Source organism: Bufo gargarizans, chromosome 2 (assembly GCF_014858855.1).
Source record: "Bufo gargarizans isolate SCDJY-AF-19 chromosome 2, ASM1485885v1, whole genome shotgun sequence".
Taxonomy (NCBI): Eukaryota; Metazoa; Chordata; class Amphibia; order Anura; family Bufonidae; genus Bufo; species Bufo gargarizans.
Window position 1 is genome coordinate 336,183,710 of NC_058081.1, and position 25,447 is coordinate 336,209,156.

At 42.5% G+C, this 25,447-nt stretch overlaps 1 protein-coding gene across 1 annotated transcript in view; it reads right to left on the reverse strand.

Annotated features, from left to right (window-relative positions):
• The window catches only part of CFAP54 (cilia and flagella associated protein 54), a 383,858-nt gene that overhangs the window by 261,009 nt on the left and 97,402 nt on the right, over nucleotides 1-25,447 (reverse strand). Inside the window, exons 22-24 of the mRNA XM_044280574.1 lie at nucleotides 18,073-18,165; nucleotides 15,492-15,677; nucleotides 12,439-12,578 (exon numbers count right to left, since the gene is read on the reverse strand). Coding sequence (XP_044136509.1) covers nucleotides 12,439-12,578; nucleotides 15,492-15,677; nucleotides 18,073-18,165 — 419 coding nt within the window. The remainder of the gene's footprint in view (nucleotides 1-12,438; nucleotides 12,579-15,491; nucleotides 15,678-18,072; nucleotides 18,166-25,447) is intronic.

A 25,447-nucleotide genomic window follows, 5' to 3' on the forward strand; every position in this document is an offset into this window, starting at 1 on the left:
GGGTCTGACTACATATTAGTGATTGGTGCAGTAAGTATTGTTGTGAACTTGTGACATCACAGCGCTATGTCTGTAGCATGTCTGTATGGACAGCAGAACCATCAGCTACACTATATCAGGATATAACCTACACTGACTATCTCCCACTATCTGTATTATATATATAAGCTATATAACTATCTATCTAATGTAATGTGGAAAGCACAGAGCACAGCAATGACACTACCTAACACCCTGCACTGGAACCTACCAGCTACACTATATCAGGATATAACCTACACTGACTATCTCCCACTATCTGTATAATATATATATAAGCTATATAACTATCTATCTAATGTAATGTGGAAAGTACAGAGCACAGCAATGACACTACCTAACACCCTACACTGGAACCTACCAGCTACACTATATCAGGCTATAACCTACACTGACTATCTCCCACTATCTGTATTATATATATAAGCTATATAACTATCTATCTAATGTAATGTGGTAAGCACAGAGCACAGCAATGACACTGCCTAACACCCTGCACTGGAACCTACCAGCTACACTATATCAGGATATAACCTACACTGACTATCACCCACTAACTATCTGTATTATATATATAAGCTATATAACTATCTATCTAATGTAATGTGGAAAGTATATAGCACAGCAATGACACTACCTAACACCCTGCACTGGAACCTACCGCTACACTATATCAGGATATAACCTACACTGACTATCTCCCACTATCTGTATTATATATATAAGCTATAAAACTATCTATCTAATGTAGTGTGGAAAGCACAGAGCACAGCAATGACACTACCTAACACCCTGCACTGGAACCTATCAACTACACTATATCACTATCTAACCTACACTGACTATCTCCCACTAACTATCTGTATTATATATATAAGCTATATAACTATCTATCTAATGTAATGTGGAAAGCACAGAGCACAGCAATGACACTACCTAACACCCTACACTGGAACCTACCAGCTACACTATATCAGGATATAACCTACACTGACTATCTCCCACTAACTATCTGTATTATATATATATAAGCTATATAACTATCTATCTAATGTAATGTGGAAAGCACAGAGCACAGCAATGACACTACCTAACACCCTACACTGGAACCTACCAGCTACACTATATCAGGCTATAACCTACACTGACTATCTCCCACTATCTGTATTATATATATAAGCTATATAACTATCTATCTAATGTAATGTGGAAAGTACAGAGCACAGCAATGACACTACCTAACACCCTGTACAGGAACCTACCAGCTACACTATATCAGGATATAACCTACACTGACTATCTCCCACTATCTGTATAATATATATATAAGCTATATAACTATCTATCTAATGTAATGTGGAAAGGACACAGCACAGCAATGACACTACCTAACACCCTGCACTGGAACCTACCAGCTACACTATATCAGGGTATAACCTACACTGACTATCTCCCACTATCTATATTATATATATAAGCTATATAACTATCTATCTAATGTAATGTGGAAAGTACAGAGCACAGCAATGACACTACCTAACACCCTGCACTGGAACCTACCAGCTACACTATATCAGGATATAACCTACACTGTCTGTCTTCCTCTAACTATCTGTATTATATATATATAAGCTATATAACTATCTATCTAATGTAATGTGGAAAGTACAGAGCACAGCAATGACACTACCTAACACCCTGCACTGGAACCTACCAGCTACACTATATCAGGATATAACCTACACTGACTATCTCCCACTATCTGTATTATATATATAAGCTATATAACTATCTATCTAATGTAATGTGGAAAGTACAGAGCACAGCAATGACACTACCTAACACCCTGCACTGGAACCTACCAGCTACACTATATCAGGATATAACCTACACTGACTATCTCCCACTATCTGTATTATATATATATATAAGCTATATAACTATCTATCTAATGTAATGTGGAAAGTACAGAGCACAGCAATGACACCACCTAACACCCTGCACTGGAACCTTCCAGCTACACTACATCAGGATATAACCTACACTGACTATCTCCCACTAACTATCTGTATTATATATATAAGCTATATAACTATCTATCTAATGTAATGTGGAAAGTACAGAGCACAGCAATAACACTACCTAACACCCTGCACTGGAACCTACCAGCTACACTATATCAGGATATAACCTACACTGACTATCACCCACTAACTATCTGTATTATATATATAAGCTATATAACTATCTATCTAATGTAATGTGGAAAGTACAGAGCACAGCAATGACACTGCCTAACACCCTGCACAGGAACCTACCAGCTACACTATATCAGGATATAACCTACACTGACTATCTCCCACTATCTGTATAATATATATATAAGCTATATAACTATCTATCTAATGTAATGTGGAAAGTACAGAGCACAGCAATGACACTACCTAACACCCTGCACTGGAACCTACCAGCTACACTATATCAGGACATAACCTACACTGACTATCTCCCACTATCTGTATAATATATATATAAGCTATATAACTATCTATCTAATGTAATGTGGAAAGTACAGAGCACAGCAATGACACTACCTAACACCCTGCACTGGAACCTACCAGCTACACTATATCAGGATATAACCTACACTGACTATCTCCCACTATCTGTATAATATATATATAAGCTATATAACTATCTATCTAATGTAATGTGGAAAGCACAGAGCACAGCAATGACACTGCCTAACACCCTGCACTGGAACCTACCAGCTACACTATATCAGGATATAACCTACACTGACTATCTCCCACTATCTGTATTATATATATATATATAAGCTATATAACTATCTATCTAATGTAATGTGGAAAGCACAGAGCACAGCAATGACACTACCTAACACCCTGCACTGGAACCTACCAGCTACACTATATCAGGATATAACCTACACTGACTATCTCCCACTATCTGTATTATATATATATATAAGCTATATAACTATCTATCTAATGTAATGTGGAAAGCACAGAGCACAGCAATGACACTACCTAACACCCTGCACTGGAACCTACCAGCTACACTATATCAGGATATAACCTACACTGACTATCTTCTACTATCTATCTGTATTATATATATAAGCTATATAACTATCTATCTAATGTAATGTGGAAAGCACAGAGCACAGCAATGACACTACCTAACACCCTGCACTGGAACCTACCAGCTACACTATATCAGGATATAACCTACACTGACTATCTCCCACTATCTGTATTATATATATATATATATATAAGCTATATAACTATCTATCTAATGTAAAGTGGAAAGCACAGAGCACAGCAATGACACTACCTAACACCCTGCACTGGAACCTACCAGCTACACTATATCAGGATATAACCTACACTGACTATCTCCCACTATCTGTATTATATATATATATAAGCTATATAACTATCTATCTAATGTAATGTGGAAAGTACAGAGCACAGCAATGACACTACCTAACACCCTGCACTGGAACCTACCAGCTACACTATATCAGGATATAACCTACACTGACTATCTCCCACTATCTGTATTATATATATAAGCTTTATAACTATCTATCTAATGTAATGTGGTAAGCACAGAGCACAGCAATGACACTACCTAACACCCTGCACTGGAACCTACCAGCTACACTATATCAGGATATAACCTACACTGACTATCTCCCACTATCTGTATTATATATATAAGCTATATAACTATCTATCTAATGTAATGTGGAAAGCACAGAGCACAGCAATGACACTACCTAACACCCTGCACTGGAACCTACCAGCTACACTATATCAGGATATAACCTACACTGACTATCTCCCACTATCTGTATTATATATATAAGCTATATAACTATCTATCTAATGTTATGTGGAAAGCACAGAGCACAGCAATGACACTACCTAACACCCTGCACTGGAACCTATCAGCTACACTATATCAGGATATAACCTACACTGACTATCTCCCACTATCTGTATTATATATATAAGCTATATAACTATCTATCTAATGTAGTGTGGAAAGTACAGAGCACAGCAATGACACTACCTAACACCCTGCACTGGAACCTACCAGCTACACTATATCAGGATGTAACCTACACTGACTATCTCCCACTATCTGTATTATATATATAAGCTATATAACTATCTATCTGATGTAATGTGGAAAGTACAGAGCACAGCAATGACACTACCTAACACCCTGCACTGGAACCTACCAGCTACACTATATCAGGATATAACCTACACTGACTATCTCCCACTAACTATCTGTATTATATATATATAAGCTAACTAACTAACTATCTAATGTAATTACACAGGAAAGCAGAGAGCACAGCACTAACACTGCTGTGTCTCTCAGATCTGCAAAATACTGCATACAAGGGCTACTGGGGAGGTTCTTATATAGTAAGGGGTAGGCAACTTTCCTATTGGTTGCTAGGGATGTTGCTAAGCTGTGACAGAGACATTGCAGCCTTTTCATTCACTGTTTTGGAGTGGTGTTTGGTGAAATTCCCATACCAATACATCCCCTTGATACCTTTCACCCTGGGATACACATCTTGAACCCTGTGGTTGAATGAGCCCCTTATGCTAGTAGCTTGTGAGATTACACTGGCAATCCAGATGGTGGTGCTATTTGGTATATATCAGTGTTTTCACAATTGTTAAAGTCAGTTTTGCACATTATACTGACGGTTGATACCCCTTATTTCTTAAATCAGACAATTAATAAAGACATTATTATTTTGTTTTAGCGCCTATCCCTATGTTATTTGCTCTATTGTACTTATAGGCGTATATTCAATATATCATTTCAATTTATTCCATTTAATTATTATACAAGGAATGGCAGGCTTTTTATCTAGCGGCATTGACACCGTACAGTGGATGGGAGATCCTAGTGAGGTGTTTTCTGAGCGAGACATATCTTTTGCCTCTCAGACAATTACCATCTCTTCTGCTTTCAAACAAGTCACTAAGATCTACAAAAATTTTGTTAGATCTTGGTGGGAGGTGCAGTCTTTGGAAACGTATATTGGGAATAAAATTGTCCCACGTGGCCTGAGGAATCCTATCACACCATCAGTCCGATTGAGATCTGCGGACTTCCTGAAAAAGTGGGAGAAGGAGTCCGTAGATTCTTCTCTGAGATTGATGAAACTCCTATTGGAGGAGGAAAAGAGTGTTGTGACATCTCTGGAAAGTGACCTGAAGGAAGCTATTGAGGCAACAAAAAAATTCAATAGTCACACTGATTTTAATAAAAAAGGAGTCACTCCTCCAAATTTCTGTGGAAAAATACACTGCCCAGTTAAAAGAAAAGAAACACTCCCTTTTCAATAGAGATATCAGAGACTTTAAAGAGGGCAAAATCTTTGATTATAGCATCAAACATTCGGATGCTCTTGAGTTAGATACCGAAGTCTCTTCCTCAGAGGGTGAAATAGATTCAGACGCTACTGGTGATAAGCGAACAAGGTCCCAGTCTGCTAGAAGACCGTATGGTGGTAGGAATAGAGGTCGGGGTAGTAGAAGAGGACGAGGAGGTAGAGGTCAATATGGTAGGGGGGGGTTTTTAGACGATACCCCGCTGATTTCCCAATACTTACTGAGGAACAAACATTGACATCCCCCTGTACGTCCCAAACTACATCCCTGTTTCCATCTAGATCAGTGAAGGACGAGTTACAAGTTATTAACTTGTCTTCACGGACTCTAACTACCATGGAGACCCATGTTCTACAAAAGGGCCTTTCATTTGTCCCGATGCGCAGGTTTGATTGTTTTGGGTGGGTCAAAGACCTGAATTTATTTGCGCGTAAGCTCAAGTGGCGAAAATTTTTTGTCAATAATGACCGCAGGAAATGCGAAGAGCTAGGAATTGATATATCAGACTTGCCAGATGTCCAAATCTTATCAGATCTTCTTGCTGAGGGACAAAGGGATCCAGGTGATGGTCCGTTCACCAAGCTTAGATTACCCTCAACAAAAATGCCACCTATTGGTGATTGCACCCCAATTGATACTTTTGTGTCCATAGTGTCTAATAAGTTGAGTCAGATTGACATGCATGGACTTAACAGTGACAATTTGAATGACCAAGAAAGAGGGGCCTTGTGGTTATTGCAACAGGACAAAGAAGTGGTGATTAAATCATCAGACAAAGGCGGAAATATTGTTGTCCTTGGGCACGAACAATATCGTAATATGTGTATGAGCGTGCTCAGGGACAAGCTTACATATGAACTACTTCCGTCTGATCCCACGCCAACTTATAAGGTGGAATTGTCCTGTATTTTGAACCAAGCCCTTGAGAAGAAACTCATTGACAAGACTGAATTGGCCTTTTTGTTACCTTCACACCCAGTCACTGCGGCCTTTTATTGTCTCCCCAAAGTTCACAAGGGGTATGAACCTCTAAAGGGGAGGCCGATAGTGTCTGGAAACAATTGTTTGACAGCCAATATCAGTACTTATGTTGACACCATCCTGCGTCCATTTGTTAACAGCTTGCCCTCACATGTAAGGGATACTATGGATGTGCTGGGACGCTTGGATGGTGTCCAATGTGACAGTGGTACCTATCTGGCCAGTTTGGATGTGGAGGCGCTCTACAGCTCAATCCCTCATGGATTGGGCTGTGGAGCGATCCTAACATTCCTTCAGCAGAGGGGTGAACAATACAGGGCCCATAATGCCTTTGTAATGGAATTGTTGAGTTTCATACTCACACACAATGTATTTTTGTTTGATGGCTCTATCTTCCACCAGCTCAGGGGGGTCGCAATGGGCAGTCCCTGTGCCCCGACTTTTGCGAACCTCTACCTGGGCTGGTGGGAGAGGGAGGTAGTGTTTTGTGAAGATATGGAGCGATTCACGGATGTTGTCCCCCTCTGGATCAGGTACATCGACGATGTGCTGATCCTGTGGGGGGGGCGATAGTGAATTGTTCCGTGAATTTGTTGCGGTCCTCAACAATAACACCGTGGGACTTTTTTTCACCTCAGAAATGGATTTGAAGAACATTTCCTTCCTGGATCTGTCCATTTCATTGTCTGCTGATGGGCATATTAGTACCAACGTTTTCAGAAAGCCCACAGCTACCAATAACCTTTTGAAATGGGACAGTGCGCACCCTGTAGCCCTTAGGAGAGGAATCCCTAAGGGCCAATATTTGAGGGTTAGGAGGAATTGTTCTCATCTCAGTGATTTTAGGGTGGCTGCTAAAGATCTCCAGCAGAGGTTTCAGTGTCGTGGTTATCCTCAGCAGTGTCTAAAGCAGGCTTACCAGCACTCAATGAGTACTAACAGGGATCGGTTGTTGTCTCCGAAAAAGAGGGACAATAGTGAGAATATTGTGAGGATCATTGGGACTTTTGACGGCGCCCATGACGAGGTGCGCCATGTCCTTAACGAGCACTGGGACATTTTGAAATCCGATCCGGATATTGGTGGGATGATTTCAGCCAACCCTTCAGTCACTTATCGCCGCAACAATAATTTACGTGACATGTTGACACATAGTCTGTACATCAGCCCCCGTCCGCAGTCATGGCTGCGAAACCCACTTACAGGTACGTTTCCTTGTGGATCCTGTAAATTTTGTGGGTTCATTAAAAAATCCAAAAGCTTCACTAACAGCACTGCGGATAAAACGTTCTTCATTAAGTCTTTCCACAATTGCAAGTCAGTTGGTGTTGTGTATTTAATGACATGTGTATGCAGCATCAAATATGTGGGTAAAACCATCAGAGAGCTAAGAAGACGGATTGGGGAGCATATTTTGGATATTACCAATCTCAAAGATACGCCAATTGCTCGTCATGTTCTTGACCTTCACAGGGGGGATACATCATCGGTCAAATTTCAAGTGATCGACTCTGTGAAGCCGTCACCAAGGGGCGGTGACTATGATCGCATATTGTTGCAAAAAGAGGCGAGATGGATTTTTTCTCTGAATACCATCAAACCATCCGGCCTCAATGATGCGATCTCATACGTCCCGTTCATCTAGTGACCAGGCTGATTTCTTTGTGTTACTGTACAATGCACTATGAGAAGTGGATTCATGTGTGTGATCATTGATACAAGTGGCTACACACATGAATCTATGTGTCTGTCCGTTTTTACACACTTCTCTTGGAGTGACTCTCCTTTACTGTATAATTACAATAAAGATGTCCATGCTGCGATAAATATATAAAGCCGCTTTGTAAATTCCTTGTTTTGTTTATGTGGCGCTTGCTGCGCTTTCCCTGTGACTCACCGTGTTCCTCCTCCCCTCAGCCTTTGGTTTGCCTTGTGCCGTGCCTCCTGGCCGGATTGGCTGATTGACGGAGGCGTGTCTAACAGGGCGGGGCTTCACCCTGTAAAGCTCGGCGTTCTGTGGGCCGCTTTGCGGCCATCACAGTGCCGGATTACATGCACACTAGCACGCAGCACCTCAGCCTAGAGGTTGCTAGCTCAGGCAGGATAGTGACTGTTTGTAAAGCTCCGTACCTCACACTAGAGGAAAACGGTGCTAGGCAGGGATCTCTATCACTGACTGTTTGTTTGTCCATTACCTCGGTCATTAAAACAACACTGAGGCTCTGGGCTCTAGTATTAACCTGGTGCACATAGCTCCTGATGAAATGCATCCCCAATGCATGGAAACGCAGCGTTGAGCTGTTGCCAATAAGGGACATGTCAGGGCAACCATTGCTCCTTTAATCCACCTGGAGTGATTGTTATTGCTCTGCCATAGTCCAGCACCTGTGATTATTAGTGCAGTGAGAGTCTGCGCGCTGGCTCTCACTGTTTTGGAGTGGTGTTTGGTGAAATTCCTATACCAATACATCCCCTTGATACCTTTCACCCTGGGATACACATCTTGAACCCTGTGGTTGAATGAGCCCCTTATGCTAGTAGCTTGTGAGATTACACTGGCAATCCAGATGGTGGTGCTATTTGGTATATATCAGTGTTTTCACAATTGTTAAAGTCAGTTTTGCACATTATACTGACGGTTGATACCCCTTATTTCTTAAATCAGACAATTAATAAAAGACATTATTATTTTGTTTTAGCGCCTATCCCTATGTTATTTGCTCTATTGTACTTATAGGCGTATATTCAATATATCATTTCAATTTATTCCTTTTCATTGGCCCACAAAAAAGAAGGGAGGTTACTGATAAAAAAAATCTAAAATATTCAAAATTCTGAATATATATATATAATATTCCAAATATTCCTATATGACGATATTTGCGATTAATATTCGCAATTCGAATATTCGCGCCCAACACTAGTGATAACTGCTGCTTTTGCTCATCCTAATCCTAATAATCATTGCTCCTGGGCTGTTTAGGGAATAATGATTGAGGTGTCAGCACATCTGATCAATTCACCCAATAAACAAGCGTTTTTCTTGTTCATCGGGTGATCTGTGGCTTGCACTGGTGCCTTGCAGCGCTGGGGTCGAATCCAACCAAGGACAACATCTGCATGGAGTTTGTATGTTCTCCCCAGTTTCCTCCCACACTCCAAAGACATACTGATAGGGACCTCAGATTGTGAGCCCCATTCGGGACAGCTTGATGATAATGGATACTAAGCAGGTGGCTCACTCAGGTTTATCACGATCGGTGCACAGGTTCAAAGAAACACCCCTAGTTCTGATTGGTAAATGAATATGGAATAGAACCGGCACTCAGAACATTGGGAATTCACGTGGGACCGAGATGTATGGTTTAAGAATTTATTAAACAGTATACCCTGTGACCACTGGGTTAAAAATACTTATAAAATATGACAATAAAAACATCTATTTGAACACACTGCCCATGTAATTCTCTATGCCAAGGAAAGCTGCATCCGTATCTTCCCCAGTGGGTCCGACTCGTTGGATCACAGCCGTCTGTGGCAAAGTGAATCAGGGCTAATTGTATACCAATTGCGGTATACAAATTGCATATAATACGTGCATACAAATCAAATGTATAATATAAAATACACTGTATAAAAGATGTCACAATGCAAAACGCAAATGCTAGCTCGTTCGGGTGTTGTTTTTTCTTATAGTATCGCGATTGTCCATCCGCTGTAATTGTCTCAAAATACCGAGTGTACTGGATATTATTTTAATTGTCCAGCAGGTCTGTGTTACACACTTATTTATGTCGTTTTTGTTCAACAATATGGTGCAACTCCACTTATCTTAGAATTGTTTGTACTCACTGTGGTCTCAATGTAGCCATTCCGCGGGAGGGTTACTGCCGTGGCGTCCCACGCTTCAACCTTTCTCCGCTGTAGCTGTGGTGTTTCCGGTTCTGTCCGAGTCTCGTCTCTAATCTCGCGACAGACCTATCTCAGCAGCTATACTTTCGTGAGTCCTACACCAATTCTTGTATCGTATGTGGCAAATCCACGTCTTTGTGATAGATGAATTTTTCGTCTTTCAGTACATGGCCATGCACCGCCGGGATGTTTATCTCACAGGTATTACACCCAGACGCGTTTCGAGATGTCTAATCTCTTCTTCAGTGGGATGATAATGTCTGTAAAGCGCTGCAGTATATGTCAGCGCTATACAAGTGAGTTAAATAAATAAATAAGGGCAGATTATCGGTAACGAGCGTTCGTAGAAACATTCGTTCCTGATAATTGGCCAGAACATGGGTCGGGTGTAAATCCTCCTTTACACTGCCTGATATTCAGGCAGATTATTGCTATTGCGCGTACATATGAACACTCGTTAGTGATAATCAGCCCATTTAAAGGTGCTGCCGGTTAACCGATGAACGAGCAAAACGATCATTCATCTGATAATAGATCTTTGGTGCGATCACCTAAAATACTGTTAGCCAGCAGCAGATCATGCTGTCTTAAACAATACACTGTCTGTATGGGGATGAGCAATGGAATTAGCAATTACTCCAGTCCTGTAAGATCCTCACCTGTCTCGCACTCCGGAGTGACCAAAAAGGGTCCTCGTGGAGCAGTGGGACAGGTTTATGCGTGTCTCCACTGATACACTAGATCCGACCCCATTCCGATCCAACACGGGGATGCGTTAGTGTGTGCGCCGGAGGGGGAGACCGCCTGGTTGGTCGGGCTAGTGGCAGTACGCCGCGGCCGGGCTTGTCTACGGTACCTCTTGCGGATTCCTCTTCCGGATGGTTCGTTGGTGCCTTGCATTACATGTCCATACTGTGAAGAGGATTTACATGCTGCGGTCTCCTCCACAGCAGGCAATTGCTGGGAAGTAGCGCTTCCTTCCCGTCATCTGCTCCACTGAGCACTGTAAAGGGGCCTTAAATGTCCCTTTACGCAGGACCATTATAAGGCACGAATGTTCATACAACTACTAGTTCCCGATAATTGGCTCATGTTAAAGGTGCCGCCGGTCACCTGATGCACGAGCAACCACTCGTTCACTGGGGGAATTTATGCACACATATAAATCATCATTTCTGTGTAGCAGAATAGTGCTGTATAAACAACTATCTGCTGCCCAGAAACAATGATTTTCTAGGGGATGAACGATCACTAGTCCTCATATAGAGGAGATGACTGCTTCATGTAAATTCAGCTCCTCAAACGAGCAGGCAATTATCGGGAAGGAGAGGTTCCTTCCCGATAATTGCCTTCTCAGTTGGTGCATGTAAATGCTCAATAACTTGGTCGTTATACGGCAGAGCGAAAATCAGTGCATGTGTGTCATGCCAGTCCTGCAAAGAGAGCAGAAATACCCACGAAAAACATCAATTTATGGTATATCCACACACAGCAAACATTTATCTGAATGGTGCTTGGAGAAATCCATGCAGATGCTGAAGAAAAGAAAAAACTTCAGGTCAATGGGACAGTTCACCAAAATGTTTTCAGCAAAAGTTTGCTATGTGTGGATTTACATAGATAAACTGCAGCCTAACTAATCAGTTGCGTGAGACAGAGATTAAGAGTTATTCAACCCGACAGGGGGGGTGGGCAGCCAATAGCAAGAAAGCTCGTTCCTGTCGCGGCTTGCTATTGGCTGATGTTTTGATCCGCACGATGGGGAGATGCAGTGGCGGCCCGGGGGGGCATCAGGAGCGATGTGGGTGCCGAGGAGCAGGGTAAGTATAACCTGTATGTGGTGCCTTATAGGGTTTGGATAACCCATTTAATATGTGAAAAATGATCACTTATTTAAAATGAATTAGACTTAGCACGGAAAACACATCTTACAATCTTTCATATTTCAAGTATGTCACAAATGCTATCTTGATTATACTTATTACAATTATTAAATCGTAAGTCAGTGCCAAGGAATGATACATACAACTGCAACTGTTATCTCAGAACTTACCTCATCTGGGTTATATGACCGTCTCTGAATCGTGTTATTTCAGAATTATTTTGTGCCGGACTTGGTGAGAAGACAAAGTAGCTCCATAGGACAGAGCATGCCTTCTTAGCTACTTTGTAGTTACCGATTTGATAAGCACTCTGTAAATAAGAATACTGGTTATTCAAACCACATAAGAAAAAGACTCTGCTAGATAAACATTGCAATTAAAGGGGTTTTCTGGGACATAAATATTGATGACCTAGCCCTAGGATAGGTCATTAATATTAGATCTGTGAAGGTCTGACTTCCAGTACCCCCACCAATTAGCTGTTTAGAAGGCATCTTCCTTGGGCTGTGATGTCATGTTCATCAGTCACCCTGGCCTGGCCTTTCTGCAGCTCAGTCCAAGTCTATTCAAGTGAATAAGATTGAGCTGTAATCCCGTCACAGCAGCTATACAATATATGGTGCTTTGCCTGGCATATAGTGAACAACACTTGCCCAAGTACCGCAGCCCCCCCTAACAGCTAATCATTGGGGTTGATGGGAGTCAGACTCCCACCAATCTGAAATTTAAGCACTGAGAAAAAAACTTTTATTTTAATAGATTTTTTCCCCCCTACCATATATGCAGAGATACCATTGTGGCTTTAACCCCTTAGTGACCATCCATATGACTTTTTACAGCGGTCACTAAGGGGCCTAGGCCATCACCTTTTTATGGTAGCCTAGTCTAAGCTCTGCATGGGTCTCCAGTGCACCTGAGAGCTGATGCTGCTTGCATCTCAGCTGAGAGCCAGGCTCCTGCTCTAATGGGCCAGATCGGCAGCGGCACTGATCCAGGCCGATTAAACCCTTAGATGCCATGGTTTATATTGACTGCAGCATCTTTGTGGTTTAGAGATAGGGAGCTCCCTCGTTCCCCTATGTCTTCAAATGGCAGCCAGGGGACTTAAAGGCTATGTACACCTTTGGAGCAATTTTTTGTTATTGCATTGTTTTTATTGTGGGCTAAAAAACATTTTTCAATTGGTCTTAATTAAAAATATGAACCTCTGTCTCTGTACAGGCTTGTAGTAGCAGGATCTGAAATTTTACTCTGTTCCGTCAGGCAGCTCAGCTGACGGCTCCTTATCTCTGACTTTATTAACACTCATTATAGCTCAAGTCTTATTTTACTGATAAGAATGTGGCTTAAATAAGTATTTATGACCTTTTAATAATTTAGAGATAAGGTTTATTAGATGACCGCACAAAGGGAAAGTAAGCAGTACATTCACACAGCTAGACAAACCCTTTGTAATGGAACGGCTCAATATTTTTAATAAAGACCAACGAAAAAATTATGTATTGCCCAAAATTAATAAAATACAATCATAAAAAAATTGCCCCTGAAGGTGCACAGCCTGCTGGTAACTGCCAGTATAGCACTGATCGTATAATACACTGTACTGCATAAGCAGTGGTGTATTATAAAAGCAATCAAAAGATAATTCGGCACAATTCCCTTTGTGGGACTAGTAAATGGTTAAACAAAAGTCAAACAAAGTTTTATAAAATAAAATGCCATTAAAAACTACAACTTGTCCTGCAAAAAACAAGCCGACATACAGCTACATAGACGGAAACATAATTATAGCTCTCGAAATGTGACAACAAAAAAATAAAAAAAACTATTGCTTAATCACTAAGGCCCAAAACAGGCTAGCCACTAAAAGTGTGGAGAAGCTGGGAGAAGTGTGGAGAAGAGGGTGCTCCATAATTTGCAACTTTTTAATGCAACAATTAAAGCATTAAAAAATCTGCAGCCCTTTTCACTTCAATAGAACAAATAGTGGGTGACCTTAATTAATACTTATCTTTTAATATCCAATGAAAATAGTAGCCAATTAAAGACAACACACAAACAATCGCCCACAATGGTGCAGACACATATAACACACAATGGTGCAAATTCAAAGTTGCTGAACCATACCAGGGGAATGTCATCAATGGTAATTAACGCAAGAAGGATATTGGTAGGGATGGGAGGGAATCCACGTGCTGGATCTCTTCCCCTACAAGTCCCTACTCCAATTCATCTATCTCTACACAGGTGGTGTAAAACGCTCACCCTCAAAAGGGTGACCCCCCCCTTCCCCTCGTGTCACTCCTGGCTCCTTAAATGTTCCTTCTTATCCCTACGCCGCGCCAGTTGACTGCCCAGCTTCATCAGGGAGAGGGATACAACAACCAGGACCCTGGTATGAACAAAGATTACCATTGATGACATTCCCCTGGTATGGTTCAGCAACTTTGAATTTGCACCATTGCCTGTTATATGTGTCTGCACCATTGTGTGCGATTGGTTGTGTGTTGTCTTTAATGAGCTACTATTTTAATTGGATATTAAAAGTTAAGTATTAATTAAAGGTCACTCACCATTTGTTCTATTTAATTGCTTATTATTGGGTACCCAATTGTCTGTAACCATAATTGACCATTAATTCCTATGGTTGTGTGAATAGCCCTTTTCACTTCCAGGAACACTGCCACACGATTTTAAAGAGGTTTTCCCATTACTGACATTGATTGCCAATTCACAGGATACGTGATAGATGTCTAAGTGCGAGATGGAACCATCAGTGGGACCCCCATCATTCACAGTAGATTGCAGAGAGGAGTTTGAATGGTATGGTGGTCCAGCACGTTTCCTGTTGCTCCATTAAATGTCTATGGGGCTGCTGAAAACAATGAGTACTCAGCGCCATAAACACTGAAAAAGCACACCACTCATGCTCAATCATCACTCCATTCAAACTGCTCAGCACTGAGGTTGTGCAGTGAGGAACAAAGCGCAACCTCATCAAATGAAATGGTATCTATTTAGTGCTATTTTACTGTTTGAACTGACTGACAATGCACTAGAGAAGAAGCTGGGTAGACATGCCCTAGGTTAACGCTTTCATACTGGCAGCACCCATCGCATTTCGGTCATATCAGAAATTCCCACTGGTAGAGTGTATTCTGTGGGAATGTCTGCAGGCAAATCATCAGGTTGCTACTGGAACACTACTTTGCTTGCAATATACCTGAGCTAGATAGGCCAAAGTCGCAGGTACTGACAAAGGGAGAGAGGCAAGGATTGGTTTGGTTGATTCTCCGATCGCATCTCCAAGAAGGCGTCCATCTGCTGCATATGCCGCAACTGCAAATATGTATTTCTCATTTTTCTTTAGACCTTTAACTTCCAATAAGATATTAGCATTTGCTGGAACCTGTTGGTGAAGTATTTGTGAGCATTACTGCATGGTAAAAATACAGATCATTTAAGGCTAATTTCACACTAGCGTTTTGGGTTTCCGTTTGTGAGATCCGTTCAGGGCTCTCACAAGGTCCAAAACGGATCAGTTTAGCCCTAATGCATTCTGAATGGAAAAGGATCCGCTCAGAATGCATCAGTTTGCCTCCGTTCCGCTCTGGAGACGGAAACCAAAATTCAGCTTGCAGCGTTTTGGTGTCCGTCTGACGAAGCGGAGCCAAACGGATCCGTCCTGACTCACAATGTAAGTCAATAGGGACGGATCCGTTTTCACTGACACAATATGGTGCAATTGAAAACGGAACCGCCTCCCATTTACTTTCAATGGAGTTCAAGACGTATCAGTCTTGGCTATAGAAGACATAATACAACCGGATCCATCCTGACACACAATGTAAGTCAATGGGGACGGATCCGTTTTCTCTGACACAATAGAAAATGGATCCGTCCACAATTGGCTTTCAATGGTGTTCAAGACAGATCCGTTCATGACGGATGCAACTGGATCCGTTCATGACGGATGCATATGGTTGTATTATTGTAACAGATCAGTTTTTGCAGATCCATGACGGATCCGCAAAAAACGCTAGTGTGAAAGTAGCAGCTACTGGACTTAGCCAGATACACCTGGAACAAACTGCAACTTTATGGAAATCTACAAGCACCCCCCCTTTTGTGAAAATTAGCTCTTAGATGCCCACTGGTGTTATATTCTGAAAAGTACGTAGTAATGAGAAATAAGATGAATAAAATCATATTCTGTACATCTTTTACGTTTTCTGCTCTTATTATACATTTGCTGAGATTTTGCCCCACGCTAATGGCATATTTGGCACCAATGAAATGAGAGAGTTGGAGACAATAAATCTACGGTAATTGACTATTTGCATTTCTTTTTAGCCTGCTATAAGCAGCCATACATTTGCATCTCTAATGGTTAAATAAGCCTAATCTATGCTCACTTGTAGTTACGTTGACGTGTTTCCAGACGTTGCACTCTCTCATCCATCACTTACAATGGGGATAGACAGGGAAACTAGCACAAGTGTAGTCCATGCCCAGTGTAAGTGAATGGAGACCGCTAATGGATGGGACCCTCCACCAGCAGCCATTTTGGGGGCGTAGCCCCAGGAAGCAGGTAAACAGACCTTCAAGTAAATCTAAATTAGGCATATTATTTATTATTACTAGCTGCGTGCATGTGATGTTCCCAGCCCATGTGCAGCTAGTAATAGATAAGGGCTAACCCCTTTAAATTTTGTCTCACTTCAGTAAGTGGCATTTACCATGTAGAGAAAGTTAATACAAAGCACTTACTAATGTATTGTTATTATCCATATTGCTTCCTTTGCTGGCTGGATTAATTTTTCCATCACATTTCACACTGCCTGTTTCCATGGTTACATCCACCCTGCAATCCAGCAATGGTGGTCATGCTTGCACAATATAGGAAAAATGCCGGCCTATTTGCGGTCTGGGACCGTGGGAGTGCACATAACCTAGTGCTTTTTCCTATAGTGTGCAAGCACGACCACCACTGGTAGATTACAGGGTGGTTGTAACCATGGAAACAAGCAGCAAAGTAAGCAATATGGATAATAACAATACATTAGTAAGTGCCTTGTATTAACTTTCTCTACATGATAAATGCTATTTGTTGAAGTGAGACGACCCCTTTAAGTTTGATTTGAATAAACAACCATTTACAATACTAACAAATGAAGTATAAGGCTAAATGCACACGATCAGGATTGCGTGCGGATAAACCGCACTGTAGGTCATGTACATTGTATTCTATGAGAATTTGAAATTCTCAATGCACATGATGCAGATTTTTCCGCATGGATTTTGACCTGCGGTGCGGATTTTAAAATCCACAGCATGTCAATTTATTTTTATTTTATTTTTCCTGACCGGATTTTCTTAATTCACTTAGTGAAATCCGCATGCGGAAAATCAGCACCAAATTTGCAATTGATGCGGATTGACTGGACGGATTTGCCTGCGAACACCTGCGGATTTCAGTGCGGATTCTCCGCACATGAATCCTGAACGTGTGCATGTACCTTAAAGGTATTTCCATACATTATAAACTTCACAACGGTGGCTCACTCTGGGCGAGATTGTGGAATAGGTGCTGCTAACCCAAAATAGAGGGACACCCACCCTCTAATGATAAGTGTTAGTATAAAATTAAAATTGTGGGCGAGCACAATGTGATTTAATTAAATTCTATTGATTTTATAAGTCCAAATGCAGTGTGCTCGCCCACAATTTTAATATTTCCATACATTGTAATATCCTTTATCTACAATATACAGAATATCACACAAAACGTTAAGAGGTTTTACCTGCTCTCCAGTTCCCAAAAGAGAACGATCATTTAACCGTACTTTTAAGTTGGGGCCTGTTACACACCGCCCAAATAAAGAGTACCAGGCCACCTATAAAAAACAAACAAACATGGAAATATAGTAAAAAAATATTGTGACAAATCAAGGCAAAAGATTCATGGGAAAACAAAAGGCTGTTAGATGGAAAATATACAATATCTTAAAAGCATCTGTCAGCAGATTTGTCCCTATGACACTGGCTGACCTGTTACATGTGCACTTGGCAGCTGAAGGCATCTGTGTTGGTCCCATGTTCATATGTGCCCGCATTGCTGAGAAAAATGATGTTTTAATATATGCAAATGAGCCTCTAGGAGCAATGGGGGTGTTACTATTACACCTAGAGGTTTAGCTCTCTCTGCAACTGCCCCACCCTCTTCACTTTATTTGACAGGGCCAGGCAGTGAAAACGTTGCTCCTAGAGGCTCATATATATACAGTATATATATAACATTGGGTGTCATTTATTAAACAGAAATACGCCTAAATTAGGCGTATTTCTGCCGCAGATTTTCGACTGTTTTGCGACTTTTCCATGCTCCTGCCAGGTCTAAAAAAGTGGGCATGGCATGGGCACGAAAGGAAAGGGGATTTCTCATTTACCATTTTCTATGCCTGCTTTAGGCGTAAAAAATGGTCTAAATGTAAGACAGCTAGGATGCTGGATGCGCTGGATGCGCCAAACTGGCGCTGGATGCACCAAAGTTATGGAGAGACCTGCCCTTCTTCATAACTGTGGCGGATCAACCGTCAGGTATAGGGGTTATTAAGACCGGTGTCTAAAACGCCGGTCTTAATAAATGTGCCCCATTGTTTTTCATTCACTGCCTGTCCAAAAAGAAAGTCGCCACCAAAAAACACATGGTGGCCAATCCATGTGTGAAAATGATGTCTCATGCTCCTTAAACCACTCTTTCACAATTTGAGCCCGATGAATCCTGCCATTGTCATCTTGGAATATGCCCGTGCCATCAGGGAAGAATAAATCCACTGATGGAATAACCTGGTCATTCAGTATGTTCAGGTAGTCAGCTGACCTCATTCTTGGGGCACATAGTGTTGCTGAACCTAGACCTGACCAACTGCAGCAACCCCAGATCATAGCACTGCCCCCACAGGCTTGTACAGTAGGCACTAGGCATGATGGGTGCATAACTTCATCTGCCTCTCTTCTTACCCTGATGCGCCCATCACTCTGGAACAGGGTAAATCTGGACTCCTCAGACCACATGACCTTCTTCCATTACTCCAGAGTCCAAACTTTATGCTCCCTAGCAAATTGAAGCCTTTTTTTCTGGTTTGCCTCACTGATTAGCGGTTTTCTTACGGCTACACAGTTGTTCAGTCCCAATCCTCTGAGTTCCCTTCGCATTGTCCGTGGGGAAATGCTCTTACTTTTACTATTAAACATAGCCATGAGTTCTACTGTTGTTTTTCTTCGATTTGATTTCACCAAATGTTTAAGTGATTGCCGATCACGATCATTCAGGATTTTTTCCCCGCCACATTTCTTCCTGGAATACGATGGGTTCCAACTAGCCTTCCAGTTTTTAATAATACGTTGGACAGTTCTTAACCCAATTTTAGTAGTTTCTGCAATCTCCTTAGATGTTTTCTTTGCTTGAAGCATGTCAATGATTTGACCCTTCTCAAACAGACTAACATCTTTTCCACGACCAGGAGATGTGTCTTTCGACATGGTTGTTTAAAGAGGACCTTTCACCTGGAAAAACATTGTGAACTAAGTATCATGACATATACAGCGGCGCCCAGGGATCTCACTGCACTCACTATTATCCCTGGGCGCCGCTCCGTTCGGCCGCGATGTCCTCCGGTATCTTCGCTCACTTGGTTATAGTAGGCGGAGACTTAGGGAACTTGGTTAAAGTAGGCGGCGTCTGCCCTTGTTCTGCTGGGCATCTCCTCCTAGGCTGTAGTGCTGGCCAATCGCAGCGCAGAGCTCACAGCCTGGGGAGAAAAAAAACTCCCAGGCTGTGAGCTCTGCGCTGCGATTGGCCAGCGCTACAGCCTAGGAGGAGGAGACGCCCAGCAGAACAAGGGCAGACTCCCCCTACTATAACCAAGTCCCCTAAGTCTCCGCCTACTATAACCAAGTGAGCGAAGATACCGGAGGACATCGCGGCCGAACGGAGCGGCGCCCAGGGATAATAGTGAGTGCAGTGAGATCCCTGGGCGCCGCTGTATATGTCATGATACTTAGTTCACAATGTTTTTCCAGGTGAAAGGTCATCTTTAAGAAATGAGAAGCAACTCATTGCACCAGTTGGGGTTAAATAACTTGTTGCCAGCTGAAAGATAATCGCCCATGCAGTAATTATCCAATAGGAGGATCATAACTATTTGCTTAGTTAAATCCAGGTGGTGACTTTTTTATTGGACAGGCAGGACATGGTACCAACACAGATGCCTTCAGCTCCCAAGTGCACATATAACAGATCAACCAGTATCATGGGTACAAATGTGGTGATAGATGCCCTTAAACACCTGTATCACTTTCAGATAAAAAAATATTATGCAAGATCATGTAAAAAAAAAAAAAAAAAAGGAGAGAGAGAGAGAGAGAGAGAAAAAAGACTGGTATACTTCGAAACAGTAATTTTGGTCAAAATACATAACTCTATTTACTTCAACCACATTCAACCAATTTTCAGCATTAGACCAGTGTTTGGATGTAATGACAAATACATTTTACTTTTTCTAGTTTAACACTTTTTTCCTTTTATTTTTTTTTATTCTTTTATAGGTTTTTAGACCCAAGTGGACTGAATAAGTGCATGCAGCACTACATGAAAGGAGGTTTCCAGCTGAGAATAAGAAAGGACATTACTTGCCAATATACAATGATTACTGAATATGTTCCCTGTCTCTAGTCAAAAGTAAGCAGTCTAATTTGGGGCTGATGTCATTTGCCTCCCATGGATCAAAATGGTACGATTTAAAGGTTGGACTTGATGGACATGCCTCTTTTTTCTGATTTATCGACTATTTTATGATCTCTCTTTAGCACACCCTAAGGCTACTTTCACAGTCGCGTTAAGTGCGGATCCGTCATGGATCTGCATAGATGGATCTGTTCAGATAATACAACCATCTGCATCCGTCATGAACGGATCCGTTTGTATTATCTTCAACATAGCAAAGACGGATCCGTCTTGAACACCATTGAAAGTCAATGGAGGATGGATCTGTTTTCTATTGTGCCAGATTGTGTCAGAGAAAACGGATCCGTCCCCATTGACTTACATTGTGTGCCAGGACGGATTGGCTCAGTTTTGTCAGACAGACATCAAAACGCTACAAGCAGCGTTTTGGTGTCCGCCTCCAAAGCGGAATAGAGACGGAACGGAACCAAACTGATGCATTCTGAGCGGATCCTTTTCCATTCAGAATGCATTAGGGCTAGAGTTGAGCGAACACCTGGATGTTCGGGTTCGAGAAGTTCGGCCGAACATCCCGGAAATGTTCGGGTTCGGGATCCGAACCCGATCCGAACTTCGTCCCGAACCCGAACCCCATTGAAGTCAATGGGGACCCGAACTTTTCGGCACTAAAAAGGCTGTAAAACAGCCCAGGAAAGAGCTAGAGGGCTGCAAAAGGCAGCAACATGTAGGTAAATCCCCTGCAAACAAATGTGGATAGGGAAATGAATTAAAATAAAAATTAAATAAATAAAAATTAACCAAAATCAATTGGAGAGAGGTTCCATAGCAGAGAATCTGGCTTCCCGTCACCCACCACTGGAACAGTCCATTCTCAGATATTTAGGCCCCGGCACCCAGGCAGAGGAGAGAGGTCCCGTAACAGAGAATCTGTCTTCATGTCAGCAGAGAATTAGTCTGCATGTCATAGCAGAGAATGAGGCTTCACGTCAGCCACCACTGCAACAGTCCATTGGCATATATTTAGGCCCAGCACCCAGGCAGAGGAGGGAGGTCCCGTAACAGAGAATCTGTCTTCATGTCAGCAGAGAATTAGTCTGCATGTCATAGCAGAGAATGAGGCTTCACGTCAGCCACCACTGCAACAGTCCATTGGCATATATTTAGGCCCAGCACACACACAGGCAGAGGAGAGAGGTCCCGTAACAGAGAATCTGGCTTCATGTCAGCAGAGAATCAGTCTGCATGTCATAGCAGAGAATGAGGCTTCACGTCAGCCACCACTGCAACAGTCCATTGGCATATATTTAGGCCCAGCACACACACAGGCAGAGGAGAGAGGTCCCGTAACAGAGAATCTGGCTTCATGTCAGCAGAGAATCAGTCTGCATGTCATAGCAGAGAATGAGGCTTCACGTCAGCCACCACTGCAACAGTCCATTGGCATATATTTAGGCCCAGCACCCAGGCAGAGGAGGGAGGTCCCGTAACAGAGAATCTGTCTTCATGTCAGCAGAGAATTAGTCTGCATGTCATAGCAGAGAATGAGGCTTCACGTCAGCCACCACTGCAACAGTCCATTGGCATATATTTAGGCCCAGCACACACACAGGCAGAGGAGAGAGGTCCCGTAACAGAGAATCTGGCTTCATGTCAGCAGAGAATCAGTCTGCATGTCATAGCAGAGAATGAGGCTTCACGTCAGCCACCACTGCAACAGTCCATTGGCATATATTTAGGCCCAGCACACACACAGGCAGAGGAGAGAGGTCCCGTAACAGAGAATCTGGCTTCATGTCAGCAGAGAATCAGTCTGCATGTCATAGCAGAGAATGAGGCTTCACGTCAGCCACCACTGCAACAGTCCATTGGCATATATTTAGGCCCAGCACCCAGGCAGAGGAGGGAGGTCCCGTAACAGAGAATCTGTCTTCATGTCAGCAGAGAATTAGTCTGCATGTCATAGCAGAGAATGAGGCTTCACGTCAGCCACCACTGCAACAGTCCATTGGCATATATTTAGGCCCAGCACCCAGGCAGAGGAGGGAGGTCCCGTAACAGAGAATCTGTCTTCATGTCAGCAGAGAATTAGTCTGCATGTCATAGCAGAGAATGAGGCTTCACGTCAGCCACCACTGGAACAGTCCATTCTCAGATATTTAGGCCCCGGCACCCAGGCAGAGGAGAGAGGTCCCGTAACAGAGAATCTGTCTTCATGTCAGCAGAGAATTAGTCTGCATGTCATAGCAGAGAATGAGGCTTCACGTCAGCCACCACTGCAACAGTCCATTGGCATATATTTAGGCCCAGCACCCAGGCAGAGGAGAGAGGTCCCGTAACAGACAATCTGGCTTCATGTCAGCAGAGAATCAGTCTGCATGTCATAGCAGAGAATCAGGCTTCACGTCACCCACCACTGCAACAGTCCATTGTCATAAATTTAGGCCCAGCACTAGTGTTGAGCGGCATGTCCCATATTCGAATTTGCGAAATTTTGTGAATATTCGAAAGAATATTCGTAAAATATTCGCGATTATTCAAATTCGTTATTATTTCGCATATGCGATAATTCGAATTATCGCATAATACATATGCTATGCAAAATTCACATGTGCGCTAATGAAATCGCCTTACGAAGATTCGCAACTCAATTCAATCACTAATGTATGAATGCAATGCCCTTTGCCTCTGTTCTGGGACAAGTGTAGATATTCGCATGTGCGCTAATAAAATCGCCTTACGAAGATTCGCACCTCAATCACTTTCTAGGGAATGTGAGACTTTTGGGAATCAATCGAGATACAGTGGGGGGTGATGACAGTAGTTGACAGAGTACAGATCAATGTAATCTGTAAGGTGGAAAGTAAAATAAAAAATACGAATATTCGTAAATCGAATTTTACGAAGTTCTACGTATTCGCGAATATGGTGCTATACTATATGAATGCACAGGCCTTTGCCTCTCTGTTCTGGGGACAAGTGTAGATATTTGCATTTGCGTTAATAAAATCGCCTTACGAAGATTCGCAGCTCAATTCAATCACTAATGTATGAATGCAAAGCCCTTTGCCTCTGTTCTGGGACAAGTGTAGATATTCGCATGTGCGCTAATAAAATCGCCTTACGAAGATTCGCAACTCAATTCACTAATGTATGAATGCAAAGCCCTTTGCCTCTGTTCTGGGACGTGCCGATATTCGCATGTGCGCTAATAAAATCGCCTTACGAAGATTCGCGCCTCAATCACTTTCTAGGCAATGTGAGTAAGATCTGAGCTGTTGGACCTTTGGGAAACAATCAATTATATGTGTACTGTAATTTTGTGGGGGGGGGGGGGGGAAACAAAAAACGAATATTCGTTTTTACGAATATATAGCACTATATTCGAAATATTCGCGAAATCGCGAAGTTGCGATATTCGCGAAAAAAATTTGCTTTTCGAATATTCGCGCTCAACACTACCCAGCACCCAGGCAGAGGAGAGAGGTCCCGTAACAGAGAATCTGGCTTCATGTCAGCAGAGAATCAGTCTTCATATCATAGCAGAGAATCAGGCTTCACGTCACCCACCACTGTAAGAGTCAATTTTCATAAATTTAGGCCCAGAACCCAGGCAGAGGAGAAAGGTCCCGTAACAGACAATCTGGCTTCATGTCAGCAGAGAATCAGTCTTCATATCATAGCAGAGAATCAGGCTTCACGTCACCCACCACTGCAACAGTCAATTGTCATAAATTTAGGCCCAGCACCCAGGCAGAGGAGAGAGCTCCCGTAACAGAGGATCTGGCTTCATGTCAGCAGAGAATCAGTCTGCATGTCATAGCAGAGAATGAGGCTTCACGTCACCCACCACTGCAACAGTCCATTGGCATATATTTAGGCCTAGCACACAGGCAGAGCAGAGAGGTCCCGTAACAGACAATCTGGCTTCATGTCAGCAGAGAATCAGTCTGCATGTCATAGCAGAGAATGAGGCTTCACGTCACCCACCACTGCAACAGTCCATTGGCATATATTTAGGCCCAGCACCCAGGCAGAGGAGGGAGGTCCCGTAACAGAGAATCTGTCTTCATGTCAGCAGAGAATCAGTCTGCATGTCATAGCAGAGAATGAGGCTTCACGTCACCCACCACTGCAACAGTCCATTGGCATATATTTAGGCCTAGCACACAGGCAGAGCAGAGAGGTCCCGTAACAGACAATCTGGCTTCATGACAGCAGAGAATTAGTCTGCATGTCATAGCAGAGAATGAGGCTTCACGTCAGCCACCACTGCAACAGTCCATTGGCATATATTTAGGCCCAGCACCCAGGCAGAGGAGAGAGGTCCCGTAACAGACAATCTGGCTTCATGTCAGCAGAGAATTAGTCTGCATGTCATAGCAGAGAATCAGGCTTCACGTCAGCCACCACTGCAACAGTCCATTGTCATA